The sequence below is a fragment of the Aythya ferina genome (assembly GCF_964211825.1).
Source record: "Aythya ferina genome assembly, chromosome: 14".
In the NCBI taxonomy this organism is placed as follows: domain Eukaryota; kingdom Metazoa; phylum Chordata; class Aves; order Anseriformes; family Anatidae; genus Aythya; species Aythya ferina.
The window spans coordinates 6198718-6226658 of NC_140312.1; the positions used below are offsets into that span (position 1 = coordinate 6198718).

The window sequence follows — 27941 nt, forward strand, 5'->3', positions numbered from 1 at the left end:
CGGGGCTCCCGGGGCCGGGCAGGGGGAGCTGTGGGGTGGCGACCGCCAGTCCCGGGGCTGGGCATGGCCCCGCCGCCATTTTGTGCGCGCTCCCCGCGCCTCCAGCAGGGGGTGGTGCGGGGCACGCCGCGCGCGCTGCCTGGCCCTTTAAGGCCGTCGGAGGCTGGCTGTCCGTCAAGGCCCGCCGCGCGCTCCCATTGGCCGCCGCGCCCCGTGCCGCGCATTGTCCCGCCCCTATCTATTAACGGGGTTTACCAGCACTTTCTCAAGGGCGCCGCTGCGCGCCTCAACCACACTACCGCGTCAGGGCGGCCCCCGCCCTTCGCGCCTAGAAGCGCGGGGAGTGTCGTTCTATTGGCCGGAACGGCGATCCATCAGGTCTCATCCCGCCCCCTCAGCGAGAATCCCGCCGCCTATTGGTTGCGCAGCGCGTCGGTCAATCTTCCCTCTCCGCGCAGCGAGGCCGCCTGATTGGTAACACGACCTGCCGCTCACCCCGCCTCCCGCCCCCTCTCCCCCTGGCGCACCAATCGGCATCCGAAGGCGGCCGAGCGGCGCGCTCTGATTGGTGGATCCTCCCGCCGCCGGGCTAGGTTGCGCGCCGGATATATGCAGCCGGCGGCAGAGCACGCCGCTGCGTGAGGTGCTTCTCGTCCGCCGGGGCAGGCCTGTGGTGAAGCGGCGCCTCCCGCTCCCGTCCCGCTCCGCCCGCAGGTGAACGGGGGGGGCCCGGGACGCGCCGGGCGGGCTGCTGGGAGCCCCCGGGGGGCGGCTGAAGGGGGCCGGGTCCCTCCGTGCCCTCCTCGTCCCCCTCCCCGGCGCAGGCCGCGGCCTGAGGGGGGACCGGGGGAGCCCCCCCGGGGGTGAGGAGGCCGTGGCCGCGCTCGCGAGGCCGCCCCCGGGCCTGTTGGGGCCTTGTGGCCGTTCCAACCCCCCCACACCGCGGGCAGGCTCCTTGAGGGGAGTGGGGGAGCCCCTGGGGCCCGCAGCGCCCCCGGAGGCTGCCTTGGGGGGGGGGTGTGGGGGTGTCCGGGCCCCCCCTCGGGGCTCCCCGGGGTTGTTTTGGGGGCTGGGAAGGGGCCGCGGGGGGGCCGCGTGGTGCGGGTCGGGGCGCGGGGCCGCCAGCTTTGTTCTCGGCTGGGCGCGCGCCTTGTGTCCGTGAGGGTGGGTTTGTGGTTTTTTGTTTCTTTATTTTATTTTATTTTATTTTTTTTTTTTGGGATAAAACCGGGCAGGGATGGGGTGTAAGGGGAGAGGGGGGTGGAAGGGGAGCGGCCCCCGTGGGGTTGGTGGATGGAGGGAGCCGGCAGGGGGGCGCGCATCGTGGCCCCGCTCGCTGCGTGACCTTGGCTGGGTCCGGGATTAAGCCGGGATTGCAAGGCGAGGGGCTGCTGCGGGGAGGCTGCCCGGCCCCTCGCGGGGCGCCCCGTACCCTGGTTGAGGGGGGGGAGAAAGGGAAGGAAAACCCCACAGCGGGAAGGTTTCCTGCATCTCTCACGTGCGCTTCAGCCTCGAGCTGTTTTATCTGATACATTACCAATTCCTGACGCGCTTACCTGGTGACCTCTTTTGTTACGGCTTGTGTACATGTACTCAATTACTCCATCCAAAGAAAATGATTTATTTTTTTCCTCCCCCCCACAATTGGTTGAAAGCAGCGTTTGTAGCAAGCCGCCATGTTTTCAGTGCATGCTATTTTTGTCTAGCCTGTGCTCTCACAGGCAGAAGTGACAGCTTTAGGAAATGTGGACACTGCCACCGAGCTCCAAAAGCTAACGCTCCCAGGTGCCACAAATCAAATGTGGTGTGTGGTGGGTGCTAACGAGACCTTGTGGATGGCCATCATAAAGAGAAGGGGGTGAAGAAGTTGGGAAACAAAAACTGCATTTGGATTCTTTTCTGAAATTTTCATTTTGACCAAGTTTTCATTTTTAAGTTCTATTTCTATAAAGAGAGACTTTTACTTAAAAAAAAAAAAAAAAGTTCTGTGATACTTCTCTGATTCTGGAGGTAATATGGGTGCATCCTGTAAACTGGACTCACTCACCTTTTCTAGGAGTGTTACAGTCGGTGTTCTTAATGAAGTGAAATTTAGCTTCAGTTTAAAAAAAAAAAAAGGTGGAAGGCAGCTTAGTCGGCCATATAGCTAAACTGAAGGCCACTTCTAAGTATTTACATGCTTAGGGGTTTCGTACCCCAGTAGTAGAGCATCTTTGTGAAGAGAATCTCTAGGCTTTTTGTTAGTAATTCTTGTTCCAAAATGAGTTTTCCCGAAAGGCAGAGTTAAAACACACTAGCAAGTGGAGTTCTGCACCATTCTAGAAAAAGGATCACGTCAGCTTTGAAGCCTTTGTAAATGTACATCTTAAAATATAAATCTTTCTTAAAGAATCTTGTATGCATCAGATCCAACTGAATAGTGGTCTCCCTTGAGTTGTGGGAAATAAAAGAATAAGAGCTAACCCCAGAAAGGGAACTTGTTGAAGTATGAGCCCATTTAGTTGAAGGCTGGAAAATGTACTTGAAAGTAAAAGAGAAGACCAGGCAGACCAAATTTCCTTTGTGCATGCGAGTCAAATGTAAACATCAGTATCACCAGAAGGGATTCCTCCCTTTTTTTTGGTGACACTGCGATCTAAGAAACAAAACCAAAAGTAGATGGTGGGAAAGCTTTGTGTGCTGTGAGTATAGGACCGCTTTGCCCTATTATTCTTTTTGCTGCTGACACAGCAGCATCAACGCGGTTTGTCATGCAACTGATGGTACTCTGGGTTTGAACACCAATTTTTAAATGTGAAACCTTCAGGCACCTAATGAAACAGGAAGTTCTTCACTGTAGTCCTGGTTTTTGTGCACTTACTACCCATGGTCTCTTGAGAATGTACTGCAAAAGTTTGAGTTTGCTATCAGAATTCACCCTTAAAAATGACTTCAGCAAGATGCACCTTGTTTTAGTGTATTTTGCAAGGTGATGTTGGTTTTGATACCCTCAGTCACTACTGAAAGTGAATGGTGTATGTCTGAGAACTGGTTCAGAAAGCTAGCATTTTTTCTCCTTGTGGACTGTTGTAATAGTGTATGCTGAGGAGCGTGCTTTAATGCAAGTGTAATAAAACAAATGGTGTCGCTGTATGTGCACATTGATGTTTCTGTTCATAACAGTAGTAATTTTGAGAGAGCAGTCATGAGATTAACGTAAATGGCTTATTGGATGAGTTAGAAAAAGCTTGAATTGAGTGTTGTAGTTTTAATACTAGAAATGAGCCTTTTTCTCCAAGGAAGTAGTGTGATGAAAGCAAAATCAAAGAGGAAATCAAAGTAGAGCATGGCGTTGGGTGGTACTAGTTGCTACTCTGGCTGTAGTCTGCTGTGCTTGAAATAAACCAGAGGTGGAAGTAATAGTTTTACCTAGAAGGGTGGATATTTTTTACAGGTGCCTGTGTCAAACTTCCAGAATTGATTTGAAGAAACTAATAACTTTGTGCTGAAACTGCAAATAGATTTGGTAATCTCCAGCTACTTCACGGACCAAATGGAAAAACAAAACTTGAAAAAAATGCTACCCCCAACCAAAATAAACAAATGAGCCCCCTAATCTTCAGCTAATCTAAAAGGATGCCTCATACTTTGCTGGCAGTGAGTATTATATAGGTCTGGAGCCCTAGTTTAGCTATATTAAGGCTGGACCTCTTCCAGAAGGCCTAGCTGGTGGAATACTTGCTCTAAGAGCTCGGAGATCGTGAGCTGTCAGTTCTGAGGCTTAGAACAGATTTGTACATTCCTTGCTGAGGCAAATGTGGAATACTGAATCTTAAAATGTGGGTGGCCATCATCCATTTCCTTCTGTGTTGCCCTGTACTGTTTCTAGTTTCACTTCGGCTATTATGCTGATCTGTTTTGGTTTTAAATGTCTTAAAGTAACAATACCACGATGGATCAGCCTTAATTGCTAGGACCAGTCTGCGTATGGTGGTTAAGAGTCTTCTGTGGCTGAAACAGAGGTGACATGGTTGGCTCCTAAAGGCATCTGTTGCTTGGTGTGCAGAAAATATTTTATCAAGCCTTAATTCTTGTGACTTTAATCCAAGCGGGAGTGTGCTTGTTTCGTTGTAATATCTGTGTAGCTAGGTGTTCTAATCTGCTTCATCTGAGTGCTTGGGAGTAACTTTGGCTTTTTACTTTAAGAAGCTGCAGTGGAGCCAAATGGAAAAATTGCAGAGCTAAGAGAAGATGACTGGATCTGCTGCCAACTTCATTGAGTTGTTGGAGCAGCTCTTAGATGTCAAAACAAAACCTGTTCTAATGGCAAAATCATAGGGTAGAAGTAGCTACTTCATAGTGAAGCAGTTCAGAGTGCAGCATGGACATAAATCTGACTTAATTTTCATTAACAAAATCAGTAAACAAACCGTTCAGACTGTCACTGGCCTTTAAGGTGAAATTTCCATGGTTGAAATGTAGCTTTGCAGAAAAACGGTACTTCTGTTCGTAGGCTAAGTGAAAGGGAAGTTAGAATAGGTCCAGTTAGGTATAGAAATCCTTCAACCTAGTGTAGGAGATGGCCTCTTTGGGAGGACCTGATTTTAGGATTAAAAGAGGCATAGGAATATTTCTATGAATTCTCAAGGCTTTGAGATTTGGGAGAACTCTCATCTTGAAGAGGAATTAACTTGTGATTTCCATCAAATCACAGGGGCCAGTCTTCTCTGTAATGCTTAATGCAACACAGCTATCTTGTGATGATCTGAGCTAGTTATGCTCAGGGCAGATTATCATAGTTTATCTTACATCAGGTCCCTTGCAGTAGCCTTGCTTAACTTGCTTTATTTCCTTGCCAAGACAATTTTCAGCTTTTCCTCATAAAATTAAAGCAGGATATAAGCAGCCCCCAGAAGTGTACTAGTATGAAATGGCGAAGGGATGAGGCATGTTCCATTTGTTTTAGAGCTGCTTGCTTAATATAACATGTCTGGCTACAAATGTTCAGTAATTGATTGAACTGTACATCCAGAGAAAAAGGGATTCAGGGGAGTTGGTACATGTAGAGGCTGTTGGGATTGTCTTGGGGGTAACTTACTGGAGGATGACCACATTATTTCTGGGTGTTCTAAAAACAAAAACACTGGCTGTTTACAGATGTGTGTGGTAAGACCTGCCGCAGGTGAGAGCTGACCTTTACAGCATCTCATGAAGGTCCCCCAAACAGCAATTGAAATTCAGTTTGTACTTCTGAGACTGTGTGTACAAAGTCTGCTGTCAGTAGCACAGTCCTTCTGCAGGAGGGATTTAGAAAAGTAGCCATTAATTCAGAGCTCTCTTGCATTTTGGGCATCTGGGAAGACCAGAGGGATTAAGATGTCTAGCTTGGTGCTCCAGTATTTTCTGGTCAATAAATACTGAATAATAGCAAATTTAATGTGTGCTTTCTAGAGCTTCTGCATCTCCTTTGTGTAAAGAGTGTGGATTGTGATGACTTGTTGAGAGGTGCAGAGCCATGCTAGGACATCTGAGAATGGAGAGCAAACACCTCACATTTCCCTATCATAAATCTCTAGTGCCTGTTACTGAAATAAAAGTATTGCAATAAACTGCCTGTGAAACTCAGTGTTTTGGTCTGTTGGTAATGTAAGAAATAACTTAGATATCTATCTTTGGAGTTTGAATGTTTGTCTCCTGTGATACAGAACAGCAGAAGTTTTCAAAAAGTAACGCAAATACACTAGTTGCAGTCTGAACTTGATGACTGAAAGGTGACCCTTGCTGGGTCATGGGCATGGGGCAGCTGTTACAACATTAACTCTGCAATAAAACCTGTTTCTCGATGCTAATTCTAAGCAGGAACCCAAATGCTTAGCTGCTTCTGCCAAAGTGCTAGTCTCCTGTGTATCACTGATGTTGCAGTTTTCACTGAATAGAGGTGGTGACTGTGTGATACAAAGTGATAGAAAATTGGAAGATGGTTGAAAAAGATTTGAAAATAGAAAAAAACATGAACCCACAACTGAAGTAGGCCCTCTATTCAGGGAAAGGAAAGAGTTTTGTGGACAGGCTAAGAATACTTGTTGAGAAACTCTTATGATAACATTTAAGTGTAATTCCAATTTATTTTAAGATTCAAAGTTAGATCACTTCTGTCTCCATTCCATTTTAAACAGGGCCTAATCTACTGTTTGTCTTTGGACAGCAAGTGGGCCTTTGTGTTCCTAACTAGGATAGTATCTGATTTTCCAGATCATTTCACTGTGCCATACTTACACTTTAGGTAGTTCTCCTTGTATTCAGCTTCTCTGCTTTTGATCTTAATGCTCTTGAAGTTGTATTCCTCTGAAGTGGTCAATGTTCATGTAAATTCTGAATAATAGCAGTAAAAAATCACCAGTTTGTCTCTTTCTTGCTTGGCAGAGCTGAACAATACAAGAAACACTGAATGTTGACTGGAAGCTGGCAGACTCCATTGCATCCATGTACTTGTGGTTCACACTTAGGTTTGTTAGCAAAAACACAGGCTGACTTCTAGAATGACAGCTCTTCTGCAGCAATTCATGGTTTGTTTATTTGTATTCTTGCAGTGTTTAAGGGCTGTACATTGCTGCTGGGTAAGGCTTCCCATCTGCCACTGGCAAGCAGTGGTTTTTCAGCATTAGCATGAGCAGCGTTGAATGTAATTCTGAACTATTTTTATCCAATTTTAAACATAACTCTTATCATATCTTCTTATCCTGATTATTTTTGAATCAAATTATCCAAATAGTTCATCTTTAATTCAGTTTTCTTAATTCTTTGTCTTCTAGTTAGTACAACGCATTGCTCTTCTGCGGAGTCCTTCATCAGTATGTCTCAAAGAGCTTCAGAAAAGGGTTCAGGTATTGCTCTGCCTTTCTGCAGTATCATGTTAATGAAGCACTGATGCTTACCCAAGGGTGGAGCATTCTAGTTGCTGTCTGATTTTCAGACTCCAGCTCCTGGCTCAGGTACCCTGTGAACAGAAGCACTGCTCCTTTGTAGGCAGCACGGTTGTTGGATGGAAGATGCCATTCTTTATTAGTCAGTGGAGAAACAGCTGCATTAAGTATCCAGATCCACATCTTGAAGATTATTAATAAAGGCTCTTCTGTGTGAGATACTTTGAACTGCACACTGCTCTGATCTTGGTTGAGGAGTACCTGTCTCTGGAAGTTTGTAGTCAATACTTCCTATGGCCTGTTAATTTGGATACTCCTAACCTCATGATGTGTTGTTGCAAATTCAGTCTTTAAATGTTTCACTGTTCTTTGGCCAAGTTATCCCATCATGTAGCTTTCAGCCTATGGCTTGTTACCTCTTAAGATGATTTTTCAGACAGTGTTTCCCCTCTGGATCTGTCAAAACTCAAAAAAGAGAGCTGTCTGCTGGCAGGTAACTAATGGCTTGTGTATAAAATGCAAGCTGTATTGCTGTGATACTGCTCCTTGTGATGCTGTACTTCATCCATGTGACACCAGTAATAACACCTGTTTTTTAAAGGAGCTTAGTGCTTTGAAGCTTTTGTGGCTTAGCTATTTGAGGTGCTTTTTCATCACTTCATGGTTTGGTCTTGAGGTTAACAACTGGGGTTGTTCTTTATTCCCTCTCCCCCTCAGATGGTTAATGCTGCATTAAAAGAAGGGCATCTCGCATCTCAGTGTATCTGGTATCTTGTAGTGTTTTAAATATGCATTTCCTCGAAAAGGCTTACATTACTCATCCTACTTGAGAGAAAGCTAGTGTATGATACAAATCCCCGGATGAGACAGGCTCTGGAATTTGCCGAGTGATGCAAGTTTGGTTTGTTTGCGTTGCATTGTTCGCTCTGCAGTGTTTTGTATCTCAGTTCACACAGGTACTGGCTGCCCTGGTTTTGTTTAATCAGCATCAGTAGCAACCACCAGTCACGTAAAATGTGTGGAGAGGGGGAACTAATGGGATTTTTTGCCTTTGTTGATTTAACTTATGCTTCTAGCAGGCATTATGTTTCTAGCAGGCATTACCTACAAAATGCTAGGGAGTTTTCTTTCATTTGTACTGGCTGTTTTTCTGTTGTCCAAAGCAACTGCTTCTAATGCTCGTTACTCCATATAGAGAAATGGTTTGTAGCTTTGAACATCCCCACCTCTTCCTATGTCTTCCTAAAGAACCTGCAGAAATCCTAAATGACACTTAATTACACAATCCTGTTAATTATTGACCAGACCTTTAAAGTCCAGCAAAATTGCTTTTTTTTTTTTTTTTTTTTTGCCAGTTTTGTTATGTGAAACTTAGATGTAGATGCTGCTCTTCCATGTGAGCTTCTCTGGGTGTTCTAAGTTCTCAAAGTCCTTCTATGTTAAGGAAATGATTGATACGAAAATAAGGAAGTAGAATTGCATGAGAAATCTGGCATTCTGGTTTAAAGGGGAAAAATATCTTCATCTGTGGAGCGTATCAATTATATTGTCAGAGTTGCCTTTGTATATTTAGGGGTAAAGATTTAGAAATGAAAGATATGAATTGTACTTCATAGAAGTTGACTAGGGTGTCGGGAAGCAGTGTAACAGCTCTGTGAGAATATCTTAGTTAAACCTGTAATTAAAAGGTGGCGGGGAAATGACACTTCTTATTCTGTAAAATGCACCAATTTGTAGAGAGGCTCATTTGATATTACATTCTTGTCTTACAGCACACCAACAGCCAAAAGAGAGCATGTGGAACTGCTATAGGATTGTTCCTTGTGTCTGCTGTGTAATATCTCAATCAGAACTACAATCTGTGGTAGTACCTCTGGGGGTTTTTTGACAGACTGCTTCTTGTATGGAATAAAAGTCAAAAATAAAGTTTAGACAGCCGATGTTTCACTTTCACAATTGTATAGCAGTCTGAGAAAATACTAGATTTTCTTTGACCCTATTAATTCTGTTAATACTAACATGCTAATATGCTCCTTGGACCTAAATTTGCTAATACACAATTTACATAAATGGCTCTAATTTACATAACTGTACTCTAGAAATTCAGTGCCTGGCATTGATTTCCTGCCAAGTAGGAGCATTGTAACAGATGGTGGAATTTTCCACTAGCCAGGTGATAACCGCTGTAAAGGAGGCATTTGTAAGTCTCCTGGCTTAAGGAAAGGGCTCAGTTACGTTGCAGAATTGTTCTAATATATTTGCTATAATTTGAATTACTCCGTGTTTTACATATATGGAATATGAATGCATATTTCTGAATGAATCTCACCGATTTCCAGCTTTTCCTATCAACTCTCATCCTTTCATCTCAATTGACAACACTATTTGGATAAACCGCTATCAGGAGTAATGCAGTGACAGCTCAAACATTTGTTACCATCATGACCTGTGTGGTAGAAATGTAGTATAAAATATTTGCAGTTATTCTAAGCTCAAGGAATAGAGAGGCAAGTAACAAACAGCTCATGAGTGCTAGGGAGCAAATATTCTCTGGAGATGCTTGGCTTGTATCATTCAGGTTGTGCTGGCTGGGGCTCAAGAACAGATGGCAACTGGCAGAACAGCAGGTGCAGCAGGAGTAAAAACAGATTGTTGTCCCCTGATTAGGTCACATAGAGGTTTTTCCCATTTCTCTTCAGATCCTAATGAGAACTGGGCACTCTGCTATTCCATCTCTTTCCATGGGAAGAGTTGGTTCTGAGATTTTTCACCCTCTGCAGTAGGAGTATGTCTGGTAAATATGGCATAACCACTAGCCACTACCTCCCATATGTCTTCAGTGTAGTGCTGGGACAAGTCAGAACAGCACAGAAGATGATGTGAGTGCTGGTGGGTTACTGCAGGTGAGGAGTCTTTCACTGAGGACAAATCTGAAAGAGCTTTTGGTAGTGAGCTGTTGTGACTCAAGTCCTGCAGGTAACAGTTTACCATTTTGTGAGGAAATCCAGCTTTGTACATTCATATTCTTAGAAGCAATTAGAAAATAATTCTCAGAGGAGCCTGATTCCTTTAACAGAACTGTGTAGAAAATCTCTCTGGACATCAGTAGAGATGTGGCTGGATTCTAGAGAAAGCTAGTCTGTAAAGAAATGAAATTGATTCACTACACCCCCAACTTCCCCTAGAAAAAGGAAAGAAGAGTGAACAAGGAATGTGTGTGTGCTGTCTTATGTGGAGCTCTTGCCCTGCTCAGTGTAGGGGATATGGTAGAACTGGTCTTCCAGTTGTAAACTCACAGCACAGGCAAGGTTTTTGAACTTCTGTGGAACGATTGAGTCTTGCATTGCCTGGTAAGCCAAGCTGAGTCTGAAAAGTGAAGGTGTTGTCTGCCACTGCAGCTGCTTCAGGGTCATTCTGCTGCTTGCAATGATCGTATTTCACAAGTGCTTTACAGGAAATAGAAAGTGAAATTAAGAAATCAGCATGGTACCCACAGCTTATCCTTACTTGCCCTGTTGTGTTTTTCTTACTGTCTCATATTTAGTGGGGATCTAATTTAACATGCACTAGAAGGCAATCAAGTTCATAAATTCGAGGTTTTAATTAGTTACTTCAGACTGTGTTCAGTCTCGGACATCTGTATGTGCGGACACTATGGTTACGATTCAAAGGCTTCAAAACCACAAATACTGGGAACTTCCTAAAATGAAAGCGGTCTGCAGAATCTGAGCACTTCCTGCAGGCCAGGCCCAACCGTGGCATAGCACTTTATCCACAATTAGCTCTTGAATACCACCAAACAACAAAGCTTTTTGATTTATTAAAAAGCCCTTGTTAGTTCTAGGTCATGTTTGGTCTTACTCTGTGTGCTGTCACGTAAGTAGTGTTTCCTTGTACGGTGTTGATATACACACTTCCTACTGAACGAGCAGGAGCTCGGGTATACATTCATCCTCTGGAGCATGTCAGACCTTTCTCCCCTATATTTAACTAGGAAGAAGTGCATTTCAGAGATGGAATGTGTAGGCTTTGTTTTAAAACTTAAAGAGAAAGTGGTGTGAATAACTCATCTCTTTTTCTCTTAAAAGCAGAACAATACACATCAGTGCATGCAAAGCTGTATCAAGTTCTGCTGTAGTAATAGCATTCTTCTGGTTTGAACCTGAAGCTGCATACCTCCCAGGGTAGGAATTAGCGTGTTGCATCTCTGGATGCAATGCACGCTGACCACTGCTGGTGGTTTGGGTGGAATCGCATCCTCAAATACATTATTGGCATGTTCTGCCACTGCTTAAATGTTGCCTTGTGTCTTTCATTTACAGCATGTTTTGTGTTAGACCGGAGTTAGAGATGGAAGAAAGGTACCAGATTAGTTTGGATTTAGCTTTATGCAAAATCCCATGTTCCATGCTTCCTCTTGTGTTGTGTTGTTGTTTTTTTTTTTGGGGGGGGAGGGGGGTTTGAAATTTTGTTCTTTCATTCCTCATACATCCTGCAGTGTGATTTTAGCTTCCTTTGCAGACCTATACATGACAATGCACTTGAAGCTGTTGATGTAATATCCTAACCTGGTAGGTCACCTCTGTCTGCTGGAGCTACAATTTGTTACCTGTTCTTAGCATTTAAAGATTTTGCTTGTAGCCTTCACTACATTTCTTGAATTTCAGACAAGATCCTAGGGTGAACGGGATGAGGCTTTGTACAAGTACACGGAAAAGGCAGTCTGTTTCCCTTGCTTTGTTCAGGTGATAGTTGTGGGCAACTCTGTTTACCCTGGCTACAGGGTGCTGCTATGTGACAGAAGAAAACTTGTCCCAGCATAACTGCTATGGCATGTGCTTTGCAGACTCCATCTGGATTGCTCTCTGCTCGAGGACCTGCTTAGTCTGATTTCCATTGTTTAGTTCTTTAGGTAACATTGCCACTTGAAGCTACTCCTAACTGCAGTGTTAAGAAAAAGCAGCTAAGTGAATGCTGTCTTCTGAATTAGTGGTGGTTTCCTGGGGCTCAAGTTGGTACTGTATTAGTTTGGATTTGCAGAAACACCTGAACTGTGTGCACTGATGCCAGAGCATATTTCTGCATTCTCTTTCCAGTTTCAATCTGTCTTGTATGAGTTTGAACAGCTTGCATGAATGCTTGAAAAGAAGGAAACAGGAATGTGCTTTGTTTTGACTGACCTGGCCTGAAGGGATATGTGTATAATCTACCTGCAAATACTTCTTTCTTGTAATTTACTGACTCGCTGGAGTTGGGTAGAAGGTACCTAGATCAATTTGTCCTTTGGCCTAGGTATTTGATCTTTCAGATGGAAGTGATAGGTAACTTGCTGAGTTCAGGGAAAGTAAGGGAAAAGCAGCATACGTTTCTGTTTGTAGCACAGTAATTTTGGTATAATCCGATATTCCTCTACAGCACTTGTCACTCACAGGCGGGGAGTGCTGCACTACTGACAAAAATAGATTGGACTCTTTCTGACCTTTTAAAAATGCCCTTAATACAGTAGCACAGGCTTTGCTTTGGAACATCTGACTTTTAATTCTGATTCTGAAGTCAAGTGAGGTAAGTAGAACTTGGATCAACTGTAAATGACTTAGCCACTTAGCAAATCCTATTGAAGAACCATACTTGCTTGCTACCTGCATTTTACTGAGGGTAAGGATGATTACATGGTGGTGTGTTATGAGGTAATCTCCCTTGCTTGTGCAGCTTCTCCCACCACTGGTTTTTGCTCCCTGGCAGTCCTCTCCTCAGCACCAAAGATCGATGTCTCTGAAAACATCGGTTAAACTGCTTACTGTGGTGGAACTGCTAACAGGTTTTCGTGTGTGCTTTCCACCATGATTATGTGGCTTATGCTTTCAGTATTTTAACAGTGATGTGAAATGCTAGTGTTTTATGGAGCTTTTGATTTTCTTTAGCTTTCAGTTGACCAAAGAAATGGTGATGGAGAAGCCAAGTCCCCTGCTGGTCGGGCGGGAATTTGTGAGGCAGTACTATACTCTGCTGAACCAGGCACCTGACTATTTGCACAGGTAAGGCTCTGCTTCACTTGATTTTTTTTCTGTATGCATTTCTTATTTATTTTTTTAAATCAATGAATAAACTTATTCCCATGATTTGGCTTGCCAAATTTAAGATCTGGGCATTTAAGTATACTTTACCCAAGACAGACTCTGGGTGTAGTTTGCTTTCAGTTTTGATCAATTAGGTTAAAACACGAATAATGAAGATTAAAGGAGCTATAAAAACTTTTGTTCTGATTGCTATTGAAATACTGCTAGATTCATTCTAAATAAAAAAGGTAAATCAGTATGTTGCTTGCTGCTTGTAGTTGTAATCAGTATAAATGAAAGCTGGATAAACATTACTTAAACAGTTTTGTTTGTCTTGGTACCATGCCTCCTGACTAGGGGAGAAACTGAAAAAGGCATGTACTCCTATACTGGTATGTCATACCACTGGCTGCTGCTTAAAGGAAATCAGACAAATTATGAATGTGCAGCAAACTACAATCTGTTATTGAAACAAAATGGTCCTGTTTGACTTGATAGGTATCCTACATTGAGGATTTACGCTCGTTTTTGAAGATACATTTTGTTGTGCTTTGATGTGGTAGATAAACAACTCTTGAAACTTTCCTTCTAGTCTCAGGAAAGCCTTCAAAAGGCTTTTCAGATACTTTTCCAGTTAAGTGGACAGCTGACCTCCTCCTTTTGGGTTGGAGGAAAGTTTAGGACATGCTGTGGATTCCAGTTCTAGCCTTTTTTTAATCTGCAGTCAGAATGCAGTCCCATGATGTTTGACTTCTTAGCTTGTAATTTCTAGTTATAAAATGGGAGGCTTATGTGCAGCGCTTTCAGTACTGTACATGAACAAAAACTGCTATTGCTCCTTGCTGAAGCTTTAAACCAGAGCTTGAGGGAAGCCTTTCATGTCTTGTGTGTTCAGGATACTGTGTTACTTTATAGCCCTTACACAGGAAAAGGAGAACAGGGTTGCACCATCTAGTTTCCTATAAGAGACTTTGTTTTTGACTATTAGTGCTTGGGTATCTGACAGACCTGAACAGTGCAGCTTACACAGGAGAACTTTGTATTTTTGTTTTCTCCTTTGATCAAAAAAAATTGTTAGTGACACTCGAATTGTATGGCTTTATTCCAGTAATGAAGGCAGAAAAAAATACTTGCTTGATAGTATATTATAGTGCACCCTAATGTAGAGGCTGTGTTGTTGCACAACAAATATTTAAAACTTCTTTCCAACAGGTTTTATGGAAAGAACTCTTCCTATGTCCATGGTGGCTTGGATTCTAATGGAAAACCAGCTGATGCAGTCTATGGGCAATCTGTAAGTACTTGGAAAAACTTAGTGTCATTTCATTCTTTTTCTGGTCTCCTTTGTGGGTTGAGGCAGATATCCAGCTGTGATTCATTCACTTTGTCAAAGTGCTTTCTGTAGAAAATGGGGAGAAACAACTGCCTAATTGTAAACAGCAATAGTGAAGCAAGATGTGCTTCCTTTTAGTAAAGTTAATAAAATAAAATTGCTTGCAAAGCAAAACAAAGAGAATGCTGCCAAGCTCGCTTGCTACAGTTTAGAAATAGAATTTAAAACAGAGTGTTTGTTTTCTTGCTTTGGAGGCTGCTGACTTAGCAGAAATGGCTTTCGCAGTGTAACCTGTGTTCTGTCCTTTTGTAGGATATCCACAAGAAGGTGCTGTCATTAAACTTCAAGGACTGCCACACAAAGATCCGTCATGTGGATGCCCATGCTACCCTCAATGATGGTGTTGTAGTCCAGGTGATGGGAGAGCTCTCTAATAACATGCAGCCAGTGCGCAGATTCATGCAGACGTTTGTGCTTGCACCTGAGGTATGCTATATTGAGTGACAGAGTTATTACAGTGCTTACGCTATAAGGTCAAGATCTGAGGCCTTTTTGATTCACTGTTGGAATCTGAGGAGTTAGAGTCTAAGGTAGCTTACCACACAATTCAGTAGTAATACTCTGGAGATTCCTAAGGAATATCCCTGCTTCTGTATGTTCTGGATCTGTTAATCCAGAACATCATAACTGAAGATGTAAACATCTTGACTTATGGCTACTAGGTATTTGCAACACACTTTTTCCTTATGCGTTTTAAAGTTCATTCTTCGATTTGCCCTCCTAGGAACTTGCCCTTGTATCAGGAAAGTACTAGTGGGAAGAGGAAAACACTTTGTCCTTTGAAGACAAAGGATCCAGATTTTCATATTCTCTGAATAGTTTACTTGTTGTTTAAGGTGGTCTTCAAAATAGGCGTTTTTTTGAACAAAATAGTTCAAATAATTGAAAATGGTGGTGAAAAAAGGATTGCAAGATCACTTAATTCTTAGCTGTAGGTCAAACTGAAAAACAGATGCTTCAAATCACAGAGAGCTCTGGCTCCTACTTTGTCAGTGTTTTTGTCAGCTATCATAATAAAAAGCACTAAATTTCTTCCTCTTGGTTCATACATGCTTGACTTGCTAGTATGATGCTATTCTTTTCTGAATAGTGTAGACTTCTTTTAAAGGGGGCAAATTTGTATTAACCTTTAAGTGGGAAAAGGATGAGTTGCTATATGAGATAGTTACCTTATTTCACTTTTTACATTATTTCAGTTGATTCAATTGAATCAGTTTCTTCCTTTGCCCTTCTAGGGATCTGTTGCAAACAAGTTTTATGTCCACAATGATATCTTCCGCTACCAAGATGAGGTTTTTGGTGACTCGGACACTGAGCCTCCAGAGGGTAAGTACAGGCAAATCCTTTGTGGTTCTGCTCATATTTGTTCCTGAGTCTGTTTCAATGCTCTATTCCCAGACAAGAGGAATTATTTTCTTAAAGCATTAGGCTTCATGGTATTCCAGGTCTCTTTCTTGTCTGTAGTTTTACTCTTCTTTTACTATGCTATCTGTACTTCAGCAAAGATCTGTAATATACAGACAATTGATATTTTTCTTGCATATTCTGTTTGTGTTAAAAGAATTGTAAGACTTCTTTTTGAGCAATAGCAATCAGACTTGTAGGCTACAAATTGGCTTTTCCAAATACTTCAGAAAACTTTAGACCTTGGTCAAAACTGAGTAACCTAAATGATAGCATAAGTATAAGGAAATATGTTTAATGTCATGTCTTGATATGCTAAAGAGCACAAATAGGAAACACGAGACTTCAAATACATGTTGTAGAAGATGACTTGGGCTTCTACTGAATATTAAAGCTGTGTGTTTTTTCTAACTTCGATTAGAATCAGAGGAAGAAGGGGAGGAACCTGAGGAAAGACAGCAGACACCTGAGGCTGTTCCTGATGATACTGGTGCTTATTATGAGCAAGCTGTCAGGTAATAATTACATTAGATTAAGTCAGGTGTTGTGTAATACAGACTGTTTGTAAAACAAGTCAAATGAACTTAATGCTACTCATCATTGTCCCTTTTGACAGTTGAAAGACGGATGAAACTTAAGTGCTGTTAGGCTGAATGCAGGGACACTGGATTTTCTGTAGATGCAATGGTTTTGATGGTCTGCATGCTAATGTGAGACTTGCATGCTTGTGCAGTATAGCCTCATCTAGACAGATTAGTGTTGTTCTTCCTCTTGAATGCAATGTGATTGATTTCTGTATTGAACAAATAGTATTCCTTGTGACCCAGTGATCTAATCAAAATGATACTACTTCTGTTTCTCTTTTGTGGTGGTAATAGCAATGACATTGAGGAACACCTGGAAGAGACAGCTGCGGAGGCAGAGCCTGAGCCAGAGCCAGAACCTGAACAGGAACCTGAGCCGGAGGTGCAGGAAGAAAAATCTGAGCCGGTGTTGGAGGAGTCAGCTCCAGAAGAAACTGCAGAGAAGAGTCCTTCTCCAGCTCCTGCTGATCCAGCCCCTGCAGTACAAGAAGACTCCAGGGTAATGACCGTGGGTGGCACTTTTCTGTGGTGTAGTGGCTTCATTGGTGATAGACTCTGGTTGTTTTGTTCCTTATTCTGGTGCAAAAAGTATCTGGAATTAGATATAAGTGCTTTAATTCTTTCCCATGCCCAAGTTACTCTTTAAAAGTCCAGTTGTCTTCTTTCTGTTGGCTCCTATACAGTAATAGGTAGTTGAGATTATAGGTAGTAGTAACTGCTTGACTAATAAGATATTAGGATGTAAAGGAAGGCTTTGTAAACTCGGTAGGTGTGTGAACTGTGATAGCAGTGAGAATTCTTTGTTTGTATACAGAGCTTCTGAAACTCTGAACAGACTGTAACCAATGTGCTAAATCAGGAAAATGGGTGAAATGTGACTTTTGTCACTCTTCAGTGTCAAGAGAAGCAAAAGTAGTCAAATGAGTATTCCAGAAAGCAATACTTCAGCCTCTTGTTTGATACTTGGTGTTAGGCTGCTGCTGTGTAATATTTCAATTTTACATGGGTTTCAGAAGTAGGTTAAAGTGTGACTTTGTTATTATAATACAAAGTCTTTTGAGTTGGAGCAGTTTAAAGGCTGAATCCAGAATGTCAAGTAAAACTTTTAAGCTATCCTATTACCCTGTGTCTGTTAGCTATATCATCTGAAATATGTCAGAGATATAAGCACCTGGAGTTGAGTTACGATCTTCATTTTTTTTAGACTTTTTCCTGGGCATCAGTAACCAGTAAGAACCTCCCTCCCAGTGGAGCTGTTCCAGTATCAGGAATACCACCCCACGTTGTGAAAGTACCGGTCTCACAGGTAGGAATCCAGCAACTACAGCCATTAAGTGCTAAACTGCCTGGCAGTAAGTTGAGACAGGAAAAATGTAGTGAAATCTATTTGATTATGATCTGAGATCTTGAAGAGACTGAAGACTATCACAGTGTCCTGTGATAAATTTAATAAATCTAATTCCCTGTTCTTTGTATTGAGAAGGAATAATTAGTTGTGAAGGAAAAACAGGGAATGGTCATGAGAGTACTGACTACATCTGTAGTCTAAAAAATTGTTATCCCCCCTAGCAGGAGAGGCAGTTTCTCTAATGGTTTTTCCTTTGCCTGCTGATGAACAAGATGTCTGTAATCAATTACTTTATTGTAATATAAGCTGTGTATCTGTGGCCTTGCTGAGCTAAATTTAGGCTTTTCTGTATTTTCAAGATATTTTATCTGTAACTTCATAGTAAGATCTTAAAAGTTGAACCCTACAGTTATGTTTGATTCTTGCATGATAATTCCTTTTTTGAATTTATACAGCCCCGTCCTGAGGCAAAACCTGAATCTCAGACACCACCACAGAGACCTCAGAGGGATCAAAGAGTGAGGGAGCAGCGAACAAACATCCCACCACAGAGGGGTCCTAGACCAAGTAAGAAAAGCTACAGACTGTAACAGTGTTTCCTTCTCTTTGGTGTGGGGAATCAGTGTCATTAAAGTTTTGAAAATCTCAACTGTCAGTAAGTGAATATTTCTACCTAGATGGGTATTCTAGGTTATCTTAGTCTGCAAAGCTGTCGAACATTTTTTAGCATTCAATGAAGTATCCAGGTTTCTATTCAGTGTTTGATTTCAGTCAGGTGACAAAAAGCAAGCAGCTACAAACCCACTAGTGTGGGATGCTTACACTTATGTGTAAATGGATAGACAGTCTGAATTCAGATTTTTTTGTAAGGCATTTAATTTGACTGACTTTTTACTTTCATGTTCAAGTTCGTGAGGGTGAACAAGGTGATGTGGAAACTAGACGGATTGTGAGGTACCCAGACAGTCACCAGCTATTTGTTGGGAATCTTCCTCATGATGTGGATAAAAGTGAACTAAAAGAATTTTTCCAAAGTAAGTTGGCTGCTCTATTTTACTTCTTGGGGTTTGGGGTTATGGCCATCTGTGTGGTTAACAGAGCATTCTAATGTGTGACCCAAGAACTTGGCTCTTCTCTTGCAGGCTATGGCAATGTGGTTGAACTGCGTATCAACAGTGGTGGGAAGCTCCCTAACTTTGGGTTTGTGGTGTTTGATGATCCTGAACCAGTTCAGAAGATCCTTAGCAACAGGGTAAAATAAGCTTTTTGTCAGTGGTTAGTTGCTCTTTTGATAACAGGCAGTGTTTTTTCAAGTGACTGACAAGAAAAGCTATTCCTCCTGGTCCCTTTCTAATTTCAAGCGTATTCTCAAGTAAGTGGGGTGTCTTTCCTTCCTATGTTAAGGCCTGTACAGCACTTGTACAGACAGCCTTTTGTCATCAAGGTAGGTGGTAACAACTCCAGTGAGTTTAAAAACTTATTCATTGTAGAGGCTTTTTCCAAGAGAGGTTGCTGAGCTCTGCACAAGAAGCAGGTGAATACCTTTCAGGGAGGAAAGGTAGAGTCTGACCCATGTGGGCAAGGAGGATTTTTTTGGCCAGAAGTTGAGTAAGAAAGGATTGAGAGGGAGAAACAAGAATCTTTCCTGCAAGCCCGTGTAAATGCATGAATTACAGTGCATGTGCATTCTTAAAGTATTTAATGTAGACTTAAATCCTGAAAAAAGTACTTTAATGTACCTCCTACTCTTCTACCAGCGCTAAATTCTGTTGCTTTGCATGTGGGCCCAGTGCTTTGGGCAAGCATGTCTCCAGAAACAGTAGGGATCTTCTCATGATAAGCTTGGCTATAAATGAGTTTTAAGGGGTTTGGTAGGTTGTTAGTAAAAAGGTAAACCTGATGTCTGTTATCTGATGTAATGTGAGAGTTTGCACTGCTATTGCAGTAAAGTCAAAGCATCACATTACAGCTGCTTTGTCCAGCATAGCTGCTGGCTAAAGCAAGCTGATGTACTTCATCCTTAGATCTGTTAGTTCTGTAACCAGTTCAGCAGAATTAAATAGCTAGACTTCTCGTTTGATGAAAGCACTTGTGCCAGTGATGCTATATTTTCAATATTTTTCACATTCTTGTTTGTGTAACTACTGGAATAAGTTGTTTGGAATGACCAAATCCATATTCGTGTAGTTCTTAGTCTTCTGGTCTTCAACTCTGGCTGCAGTGAGGCTTGCTGGATGTTGCCAACCTGTTCATCTCCATTCTCATTTCACTGAAATTTCCGATCTAGCAAGCACTTGCTGCTGCAACTCTAAACAGTTGACTGATCAAAGTGAAAAACTTCACTGCTTTTTATAGCAAGGTAGTAGAGAGGGTCTAATGTTTCATGTGTCAGAAGAAGAAAAAAACTCCGGTGGAAGACTGGATTGCCACATTAATGAAATTAGGTTGCTGTTAATAGTTTAAATCCTTCTTAAAGTGTCAGAATGCTCAGCATTAGGTCTTAGAATTATTTCACAATTACTAGAAAATGATTATGGTCAGAGTATGCAACTAGTCTTGTGCTTGGCTGGAGAAGATATAAGAAATGTTCTTCTGAAAACCACTTCCCTTGGATGGAAAGGAGGATATGAGACGAATTTGCAAGGATATTTGACTTAGGAGACCTACGGATATTTCCTTAATGAAAGTACTTCTTTTCTTGTGTTACAGCCTATCATGTTCAGGGGAGAGGTGCGCTTGAATGTGGAGGAGAAGAAAACACGAGCTGCCAGGGAGGGTGACCGCAGAGATAACAGACCACGTGGACCTGGAGGCACTCGTGGGGGGCTGGGAGGTGGGATTCGAGGGCCTCCACGTGGAGGAATGTCCCAGAAGCCAGGATTTGGAGCTGGAAGGGGGATCGGGCAACGCCAGTGAATGCATCGTGGATGTTGACGTGGTGGCGCAAACCCTTTTTTCCTGCAGATTTGTGAATTTCAGCCTTGGGTATCTTGGAATGTGGCCCTAGCCTGTTATAGACTGCTACGTTTGATACTATTTTGGCCCCTTTTTGTTTGTGTTATGGTTTTGTGATTATTTTTTCTAGTCCTTGTCCCAGATTCCAGCTTTGTGGAACAACATTTTAGGAAAAGTGGATTTTAAAAAGAAAAGAACTGAATTTCCTTGCTCACCTCAAACTTACGGACTGGATTTTTTTTGGTACCGGTGGTCTTTCCTAGAAGAATGTGTTTTGTTTTTCCTTTTTTCTCCCCTTCTACTGAATTTGGGTGCATTTCAGTCAGTGGAATAATATTTCACGTGCATGCGTTCAAGAGCCTGTAGGAAAACATAGTACTTGGCAAGTATTTCAAGGGCAGGAAAGCAAAACTATTGATTTATCCCTTGAGGGTCATATGAACATCCTCTGATCTGGAGATATTGCCACTTGAAAAATTGACATTCACCTTTCTCTTTGTGGCGCTGTAAAAGTGGAATAATGGGTATCCGTAGAATCTTTTTTCTTTTGATACGTGATCACGGAAAAGAATTCTAACTGCTGTTTTACCACTTTAAAATTTTGGATTGTGGGATAGGTTTTAAATGTCTAGAACTTGACTCTTAAAACACTTTTCCTGAACTTGTGAAATTTTTTTATTGAAATAGGGAGGTTTTTTCATGTTTAGTTTGTATTTGTATAAAAAAGCAAAATTGTTGTGCCTTCTATTTATCTCTCATTCCAGTCTTGGCAAATTGTTTAAAAAAATAATAAAAATAAAAAAGGTCTAGATTTGCTTTATCAAGTCAAGAGTATGTTGGAGTTCTTCCAAGGGGAAGATGTTCTTCATTCTGTCACTAAGTTTGTTAGGTAGAGATGGTTGTAGCTGAAGCTTTTTAATGCTGTTTGTTCATCAGTTTGGTATTTGAGTAATCAGAACTGAGTAGTTCTTGGATGCAGAACTTAAAAATTCAGCTTTGACGCTGGGCAGGTTCTGTTACAAATTTTGCAGAAGTACTTGTGTCACATTCTTTCTCTCTGCAATAAGTGAGTTACTTTTGCAGTTGAGGCATTAAATTAATCTCCTGCTTCTGCCAAACCTGAAATAGATGGCACTTTTGTCAGAAACAAAGAAGATGCCAGTCTGTCCTGGAATTGACAGAAATGCTCTCCTCTACCTCCTAGAGAAGCTGAATAAATGAGTTTTGGTTGGAGAGGTCTTGTAAGATTTTACTGCACAAAACAGTCTATTTCTGTAGCATGTAAACATCTGGGTGAAAACGCAGTTTTGAGTCTACACCAGACCTTCAGAGGTCTGATAATAGACCAGAACTGCTTAGTAAGCTTCTTTTTCTGTGCTAAAGGTTCATTTTATGTGTTTTCTCAATTTATTAACAACCTCCATGCATATGCAATACAGATTTCTTGGCCTTTTTTTTTTAAACAAACAAAAAAAACCTGTTCTTTGTTTGCAGAACAAAACTGCCCTGCTCTAAAGGGCAGGTGGGTTCTACCTGCTCCAGAGTGGTAACTTGCTGCCACTTACGAAGCAACAAACTTAGTGGTTAAGCCTGGTTGTATTAATTCTCAGTGGGGTTTTGTTCTATTTTGGATTTATTTTCAGTGTTGCATTGCTTCCCTTCTTATGAATGTTTCTCAGATATTTTGGTAAAGTGGAAGAGAACAGTGTGACAGCGAATAGCTGTGGTGTGTGTTCTCACAGCCAGAAGTACTGGAAATGCATACTGCTTCCTCTTGTGGTGGGAACTGGTATTAAAAAAACCTGCATTTTTCCACATTGGGAATGATCATCAAGTGAAGGTGTTCAACAGAAGTGTTTCACTGAACTGCCCTTGTTTGTTATCCTTTTTTCTCATGTGTTGTGTTTCTGATGTTCTTGATGTTGAATCTGAGATTGCAGTAACAGGTTGCACTTCAGACTATGAAAGTGCTATTAATAAAAATTTCTTTAGCTTAAAATCTGTGAAAGCATCCATAAACCTGAAAAAGCACTTCTGGACAACTCTGGCTTATTGTCATCTGGGTTGAGAAAGGTCTGAGGAATGTCAGCAAAGAACTGAAAAGCCTGTAATGTGAAGTGTGTGCTTGTTTTCATGTTACTATTTAACGTACTGAGCATGAGTAAGACCCAGCAAGTTATAATCTTATGAGAAGATGACAAGTAAAATACTTACAGAAACTGTTCTTGGGATATCTTGTGCAGAAATACCTGTCAGAAGCAAGTTATGTTGACAGCATCTCAAAATACAGGCTGACTTAATGGTTTTTACTTGTCTTCTTATGGTTCTGTGACTACCTAGTAACCAGCTATGCTGAAACAGCCTTCTGAAATGTCATATTGGCTTTTTTTGTTTAAAGTTTAGTAGCCTTGGACCCTTTCTGGTTTGTGCTTTGACTCTGCTGTTAAAACCTCAGTATCTATTGAGGTCTTCAGTGGTGTATATGTTTTAATGGTGAAGACTCTGAAGAAAGTGTGATTTGGCTTGCCTCAACTGGCTGCAGTGGGCTTAGAGTACCTATGAGAAGGACAACCTCTAATATGAAAAATCCTAGCACCTGTTCTTGAACAGAAAATGCTGTGGGGAATCTTCAAGTGAACAGGACTCCTTACTAGCACCTCCACTCTAATGTAGGTAGTGAAACTTTTGTTCTTTGATGTGTTCTCTGTCGCAGTGCTCTGCAATATAGGAAGCTTTAGAAAAGTTGGTCAAACTTCTCCTTAGGCCACTTTCACACCCACACAATCACGTGCCCAGTGCTAGGACCACCTCGTGATCCTTACCTCAATGGTCTGCCCTTCTGGGGGACTTTTTCAGTTTATGACTAGAGTGATCTGGCCTGTATGGACTGTTCTTAATAGTGTAAGATGAGTAGAAATAAGAGTTTAATGTACAGCCATAAGTAATGCTACCCAAAGCAGAACTGAAAGCCATGCTGCCTTTGCATTTTCATAGATTAACTGTGCAAGGCCCTTAACCAAGTTTAGTTAATCCTGTTTTCTTGTGCAGAGGGAAGCTGCTTTTGAGTCCTTCTAACTGTCAGCTGACTTGCACGGGGCTGTTGTATAAAGCTGAACTGAAATTCACGTGTTTGGGACTGTGTTTGTCCTGCAGTGAGATTCAGGCTACGAAGTGGGGCTTTGCAAAGAACTTACTGGAGTAAGAAACAGCCTGTGTGTGAGATGCTGTGTGGTAACAGCGAGCTCTGACTCGAATCCGAAGGAGGAACAGTCTTCAGCAGTGGTATACAGAAGGGATGCCCTTTACACCTGAGTCTGCTTTCTTTGGCGAAAAGGATGGTTCTTGGGGCAAGTATGAAGATCCAGAGTTGATCTCTGGTACTGCTGATTCTGTACCTGACTGACGATCTTTGTGAACAAAACGTGGTTCTTAGTTCCTCTTTACACATTGCTGCCTGGGGCTAAGAGCAGATGACACGCTGGCAGTTTCCCTAATTACTTCCTGCTAAAGCATGCACAAATTTATCTCGGTGATTATTTCACTTCCAAGCAGCACCATTCTTACCCTGGCCAGTAACTTGAAAAACTACTCTGAGATCTTGATAATCTCGTTTGCGTGTTGTGTGGAAGATGAGGTAAGAGTGTGTGTGTGTGTGTTTGGGGGGTGCTAATGGCTTGTCTTGAGATACAAAACAGTGATTGAGTGAAATGCTTTCAAACTATTTCTTAAAGATAAGAGCTTGAGTGCCAGTGTGTTTTCAGAATAGATTTAAAGAGCAGAATGTTGCCCTTCTATTCTGTCCTAAAAGGCACCTTGCCATGCCAAGTGGGATCTGCTGCTCAATTGATGATATTTCAGACTTGACAAAGCACCTGCCTGTTGAAAGATACTTTCTTGTTCATCTTTTAATGAACTTGCACTTTCAATGCGAGTGGCAGTCCTTTAACATTCCAAAAAGTCATTTTGGGTGTCTGCACTGAGGTCAACTCATTTCCCAATGGGTCTTAAGGCTGTGTATAAATAATGCTGTACCCAAACATGCAGAAAAGCATGTGAAGTGCACCCTCCTTCCCCTTGTATGAGAATTTAAAGCCTAGTTTGGGTCTGCAGGAAGCACCACCAGTCTTCTGAGACTGAAGTCCAAGGTACCGTAAAGATACAAACAACCAAACTCTGTGTTTGGGTAAGTGTCAGTGCTGTTTGAAAGACCAGAGCAATGTCTTATACAGGCTGGAAATGTGAGACATTCATTTTAACACTCTGCTGTTGCCCAGACTTGATCTTCAGTCCTTCAGGAATTCCTGTGTGGGGTGGAGCTCAGGAGTTCACAGATGGGAGAGATTATTCAGCATAAAAGGTTTAACAGTGAAACTGGTCCTCTGCCTTGTTTTCATGAAGTGTTGTATTAGCACAAATGTACCAGCAGTGTGGGCTGTAGCCTCGAATCTCTGGTGCTAAAAGTCTAGGGAGAGAATTTGAGAAAAATCTTTATTTTTTTTAATTGGTATCAGCATGAATGTATGATTCAATAAACATACACATGTAACAGCAGAAACTTTTACATTTTGCTTTCATACTCCTGAAATAAACTTTAAAATAGAAATTCTACAAGCAAGAAAAATAACCTGCCACTTTGTGTGCAATGCAAACTGTAAGGTATGGGTTTACTTCCTCATGGCTTAAAAATGCTGCTTCTAAAGAAGCAGATGCTCTGCACCCTGACCAGTGCAGCAAAATGTCCTTAGTTGAATTGTAAGGCCTGCCAATTTTGTTTGTCTTTTATTTATCTCATGTATGTATAACCAATCCCTATAGAAAAAGGGAGGCTTATTTTAAAGGTAGGTAGGCTGGAAAGTGCTTAATGATTAAGCTAGTTCATCCTTTTTTAAAAACTTTATAAAAAAAAAAAAATTCTGTCTTAGGTTTTAAGTAGGGGGTACACTGTATTTCTCTACTCTTCCCTCTGTTCTTGAAGGGAGAGTAGCCTGAAAACTAAGCATTGACTTTGTCTCCATTGTATCTCTTGGAAAGTTGTTCATGATCTAGTAGTGCTACTTCAAGAGCACATGAGCATTGCCTCCTTTTCTCTTCCTTTTCACCTAAACTTTAGTGTTTAATTTTTGCTCTGTGAATACTTTTCTGATGATCCCCTGTGAGAAGCTGATATTTTAGCACCCACAAACCAAAACAGGTGAATGTGAACTATTTCTATCCCTGTTTTATAGAAGCTTATTGGAATTTAAAGGAAGTTGAATTTTGTTCTCTTAGCAGCAGCTACCTCTTTTTTCCTGTGCTTAAGAGATAATTAAAATAGAGTAGCTTTAATGCCATGACTTAGTTCTTAGATTTCGGTAAGACTTGAGAATGAAAGGGAAAAGCTCCAGCCTTGTTTTCATTCATATTCTGAATACGAACAGTGTCCTAATCTGTGTCCTAATTTTTAAACAAACTGCAGGAGTAGTTTAGACTTTTATTTACAGAAGCCAATTGGTAGAGGGGTGCTGATGGATGGGTTTGTCAGGAGGGATATAATGCTGTTACCTGCCCTGCCCCTCTGCAGGAGGCTCTCCTACAGCTGTGGTCTGTCTTGGCAAGTGATGTCTTCTCCCTGAGCTCCACCTGAGAGTGGTGGGTGGCTGGTATTGCCCTCTCTGGGGACAGTCACTGCTGGCATGGGGACAGGACAGCCAGTAACATCTTAGGCAGCAGCTGCTAAATGCAGCCTGGCTCATCTGTCACAGCCCTTGGCTGTCCCTGGTATAAACAGTACCAAGGCGCTGTTGTATTTTGGAACAAATGAGCTTTTAAGTCAAGCTTTTGAAACAAAGATTTTCTTCATACAAATGGCTTACAGATGGGAGAGATACGGGCAAGAGAACAAAATGCAACTTGGGAGAAAAAGAAAACCTGAAGTTTGTGGGAGGTACCCCGAGATACAAGATTCTTTAGGGTTTTTGACAGATGAGGGGGATATTTCAGGAAAACTTTAGGAACCTGAGGTGGTCTTTATTAAGGACACAAAGAAAATGCACTCTTTGTGCTGAAATGTTCCCACTTCTATTTATTTTGTATGTTTTCAATTAGAAAGTATTCCTGCTGCGTATCTGTATCTCCCCTTGAAAGTAAAACCAGATGTGCAATGGTTGTTTTGAACAGAAATATCTTAAGTATTTTTATTTTTTCTTCTAAAGATAAATTCATTTACAAAACAACGTAAATGGATGTGCGTTTGTAGTTGGAAGGGAGAAGTTCCTGGGTCCTCCCTTCCTTTTTATATCACTTATGCATAAGTTTTTTCCTTACTCCTCATCTCAGTTTTAATATAATAAGCGTGATATGCTGCACACCATGGTAGGATGTGAGTAGACAACACAGTCCATAAAATGTCACTGTCCACAAGGATGTTGTTTATGCCTGCTTATGGCTGTTTGATCTCGCGTGGGTGGCTACGAACAGCTGCTTGGGACAGGTTTGTGCATCTTTCAGGATTCAAAGGCTGCTTCCAGGATGGTGTTCACCAATGCTGCAGGGATGGTAATCTGCGATGAAATGCGCTGTGACCTTTGCATGTCAGGCCATTTTCAGGTGAAGTCCTTGGTGTGTCGCTTCATCTTTAGATCTCTCTATAAATCTCTTAATTCACTCAAAGTTTTGCTGTAGCTCAAATGCACGGGTGAATGGCTTTTAGCACAGTTGCCTTCTGTTTCAGTTCTGTTGAAACAAAATCATCTGAAACAAAATCATCTCTCTCCTGCAGCTCAGTAAGTCCCCGAAAGAAGAGGTGAGCTCTGGCAGCAGTGGTTGCTCTCAGTATGCTGCAGCCAGGCTCAGGAAACACAAGCTTCTATCTCCTGCATATGAACTCCATTTCACAGCAGGGTTGAGATGCTCCAGGCGGTGCATTTCAGATAATTTATTCCACATGCGTGTGCTGAGTTAAGTCACTTGGCCTTTGTGCCTTAATGGCCATGGCTGTCACTTGATGCAGCTCTGGAGCTGGCCCGTCTCTCCTGACTTACTGCCCCCGTTGCAGGGAGTGCAGCGCTGACTGTACAGCGGGACTCTGACCCTGCACTCAGCAGCAGGACCAAGCTCAGGGGCAGAGTTCACGCATAACAGATCACTTCTCATTGAGGAGAAGGTGGTTCACATACCCGCCATCCAAATTTTTCACAGAACATCGCTGTTTTTAACTTATTTCCAGAAAAAAAAAAATCCAGTTTGGACACTTCCGAAGCTGACAGATCCCTAAACTAACCTGTTGCCTTGAACTGAGCAAAGAAGGGATGCACTGACCAA

The 27941-nt window shown here is 41.9% G+C and overlaps 1 protein-coding gene across 2 annotated transcripts; it reads left to right on the plus strand.

Annotated features, from left to right (window-relative positions):
* The first annotated feature begins 528 nt into the window (after positions 1 to 528).
* On the plus strand, positions 529 to 21466 carry G3BP1 (G3BP stress granule assembly factor 1). Of its 2 annotated transcripts, none has more exons than XM_084535676.1 (12): positions 529 to 714; positions 12824 to 12937; positions 14171 to 14252; positions 14604 to 14777; positions 15587 to 15677; positions 16177 to 16270; positions 16634 to 16838; positions 17544 to 17645; positions 18143 to 18254; positions 18596 to 18721; positions 18809 to 18939; positions 20397 to 21466. In XM_084535676.1, the coding sequence occupies exons 2-12, from the start codon at positions 12843 to 12845 to the stop codon at positions 20601 to 20603; spliced, it is 1419 nt and encodes a 472-aa protein (XP_084391802.1). In that variant the 5' UTR covers positions 529 to 714; positions 12824 to 12842; the 3' UTR covers positions 20604 to 21466. The 2 variants fall into 2 exon arrangements, with proteins under 2 accessions (XP_084391802.1, XP_084391803.1); XM_084535677.1 differs by having other exon boundaries at positions 570 to 714; positions 18830 to 18939.
* The last annotated feature ends 6475 nt before the right edge of the window (positions 21467 to 27941 follow it).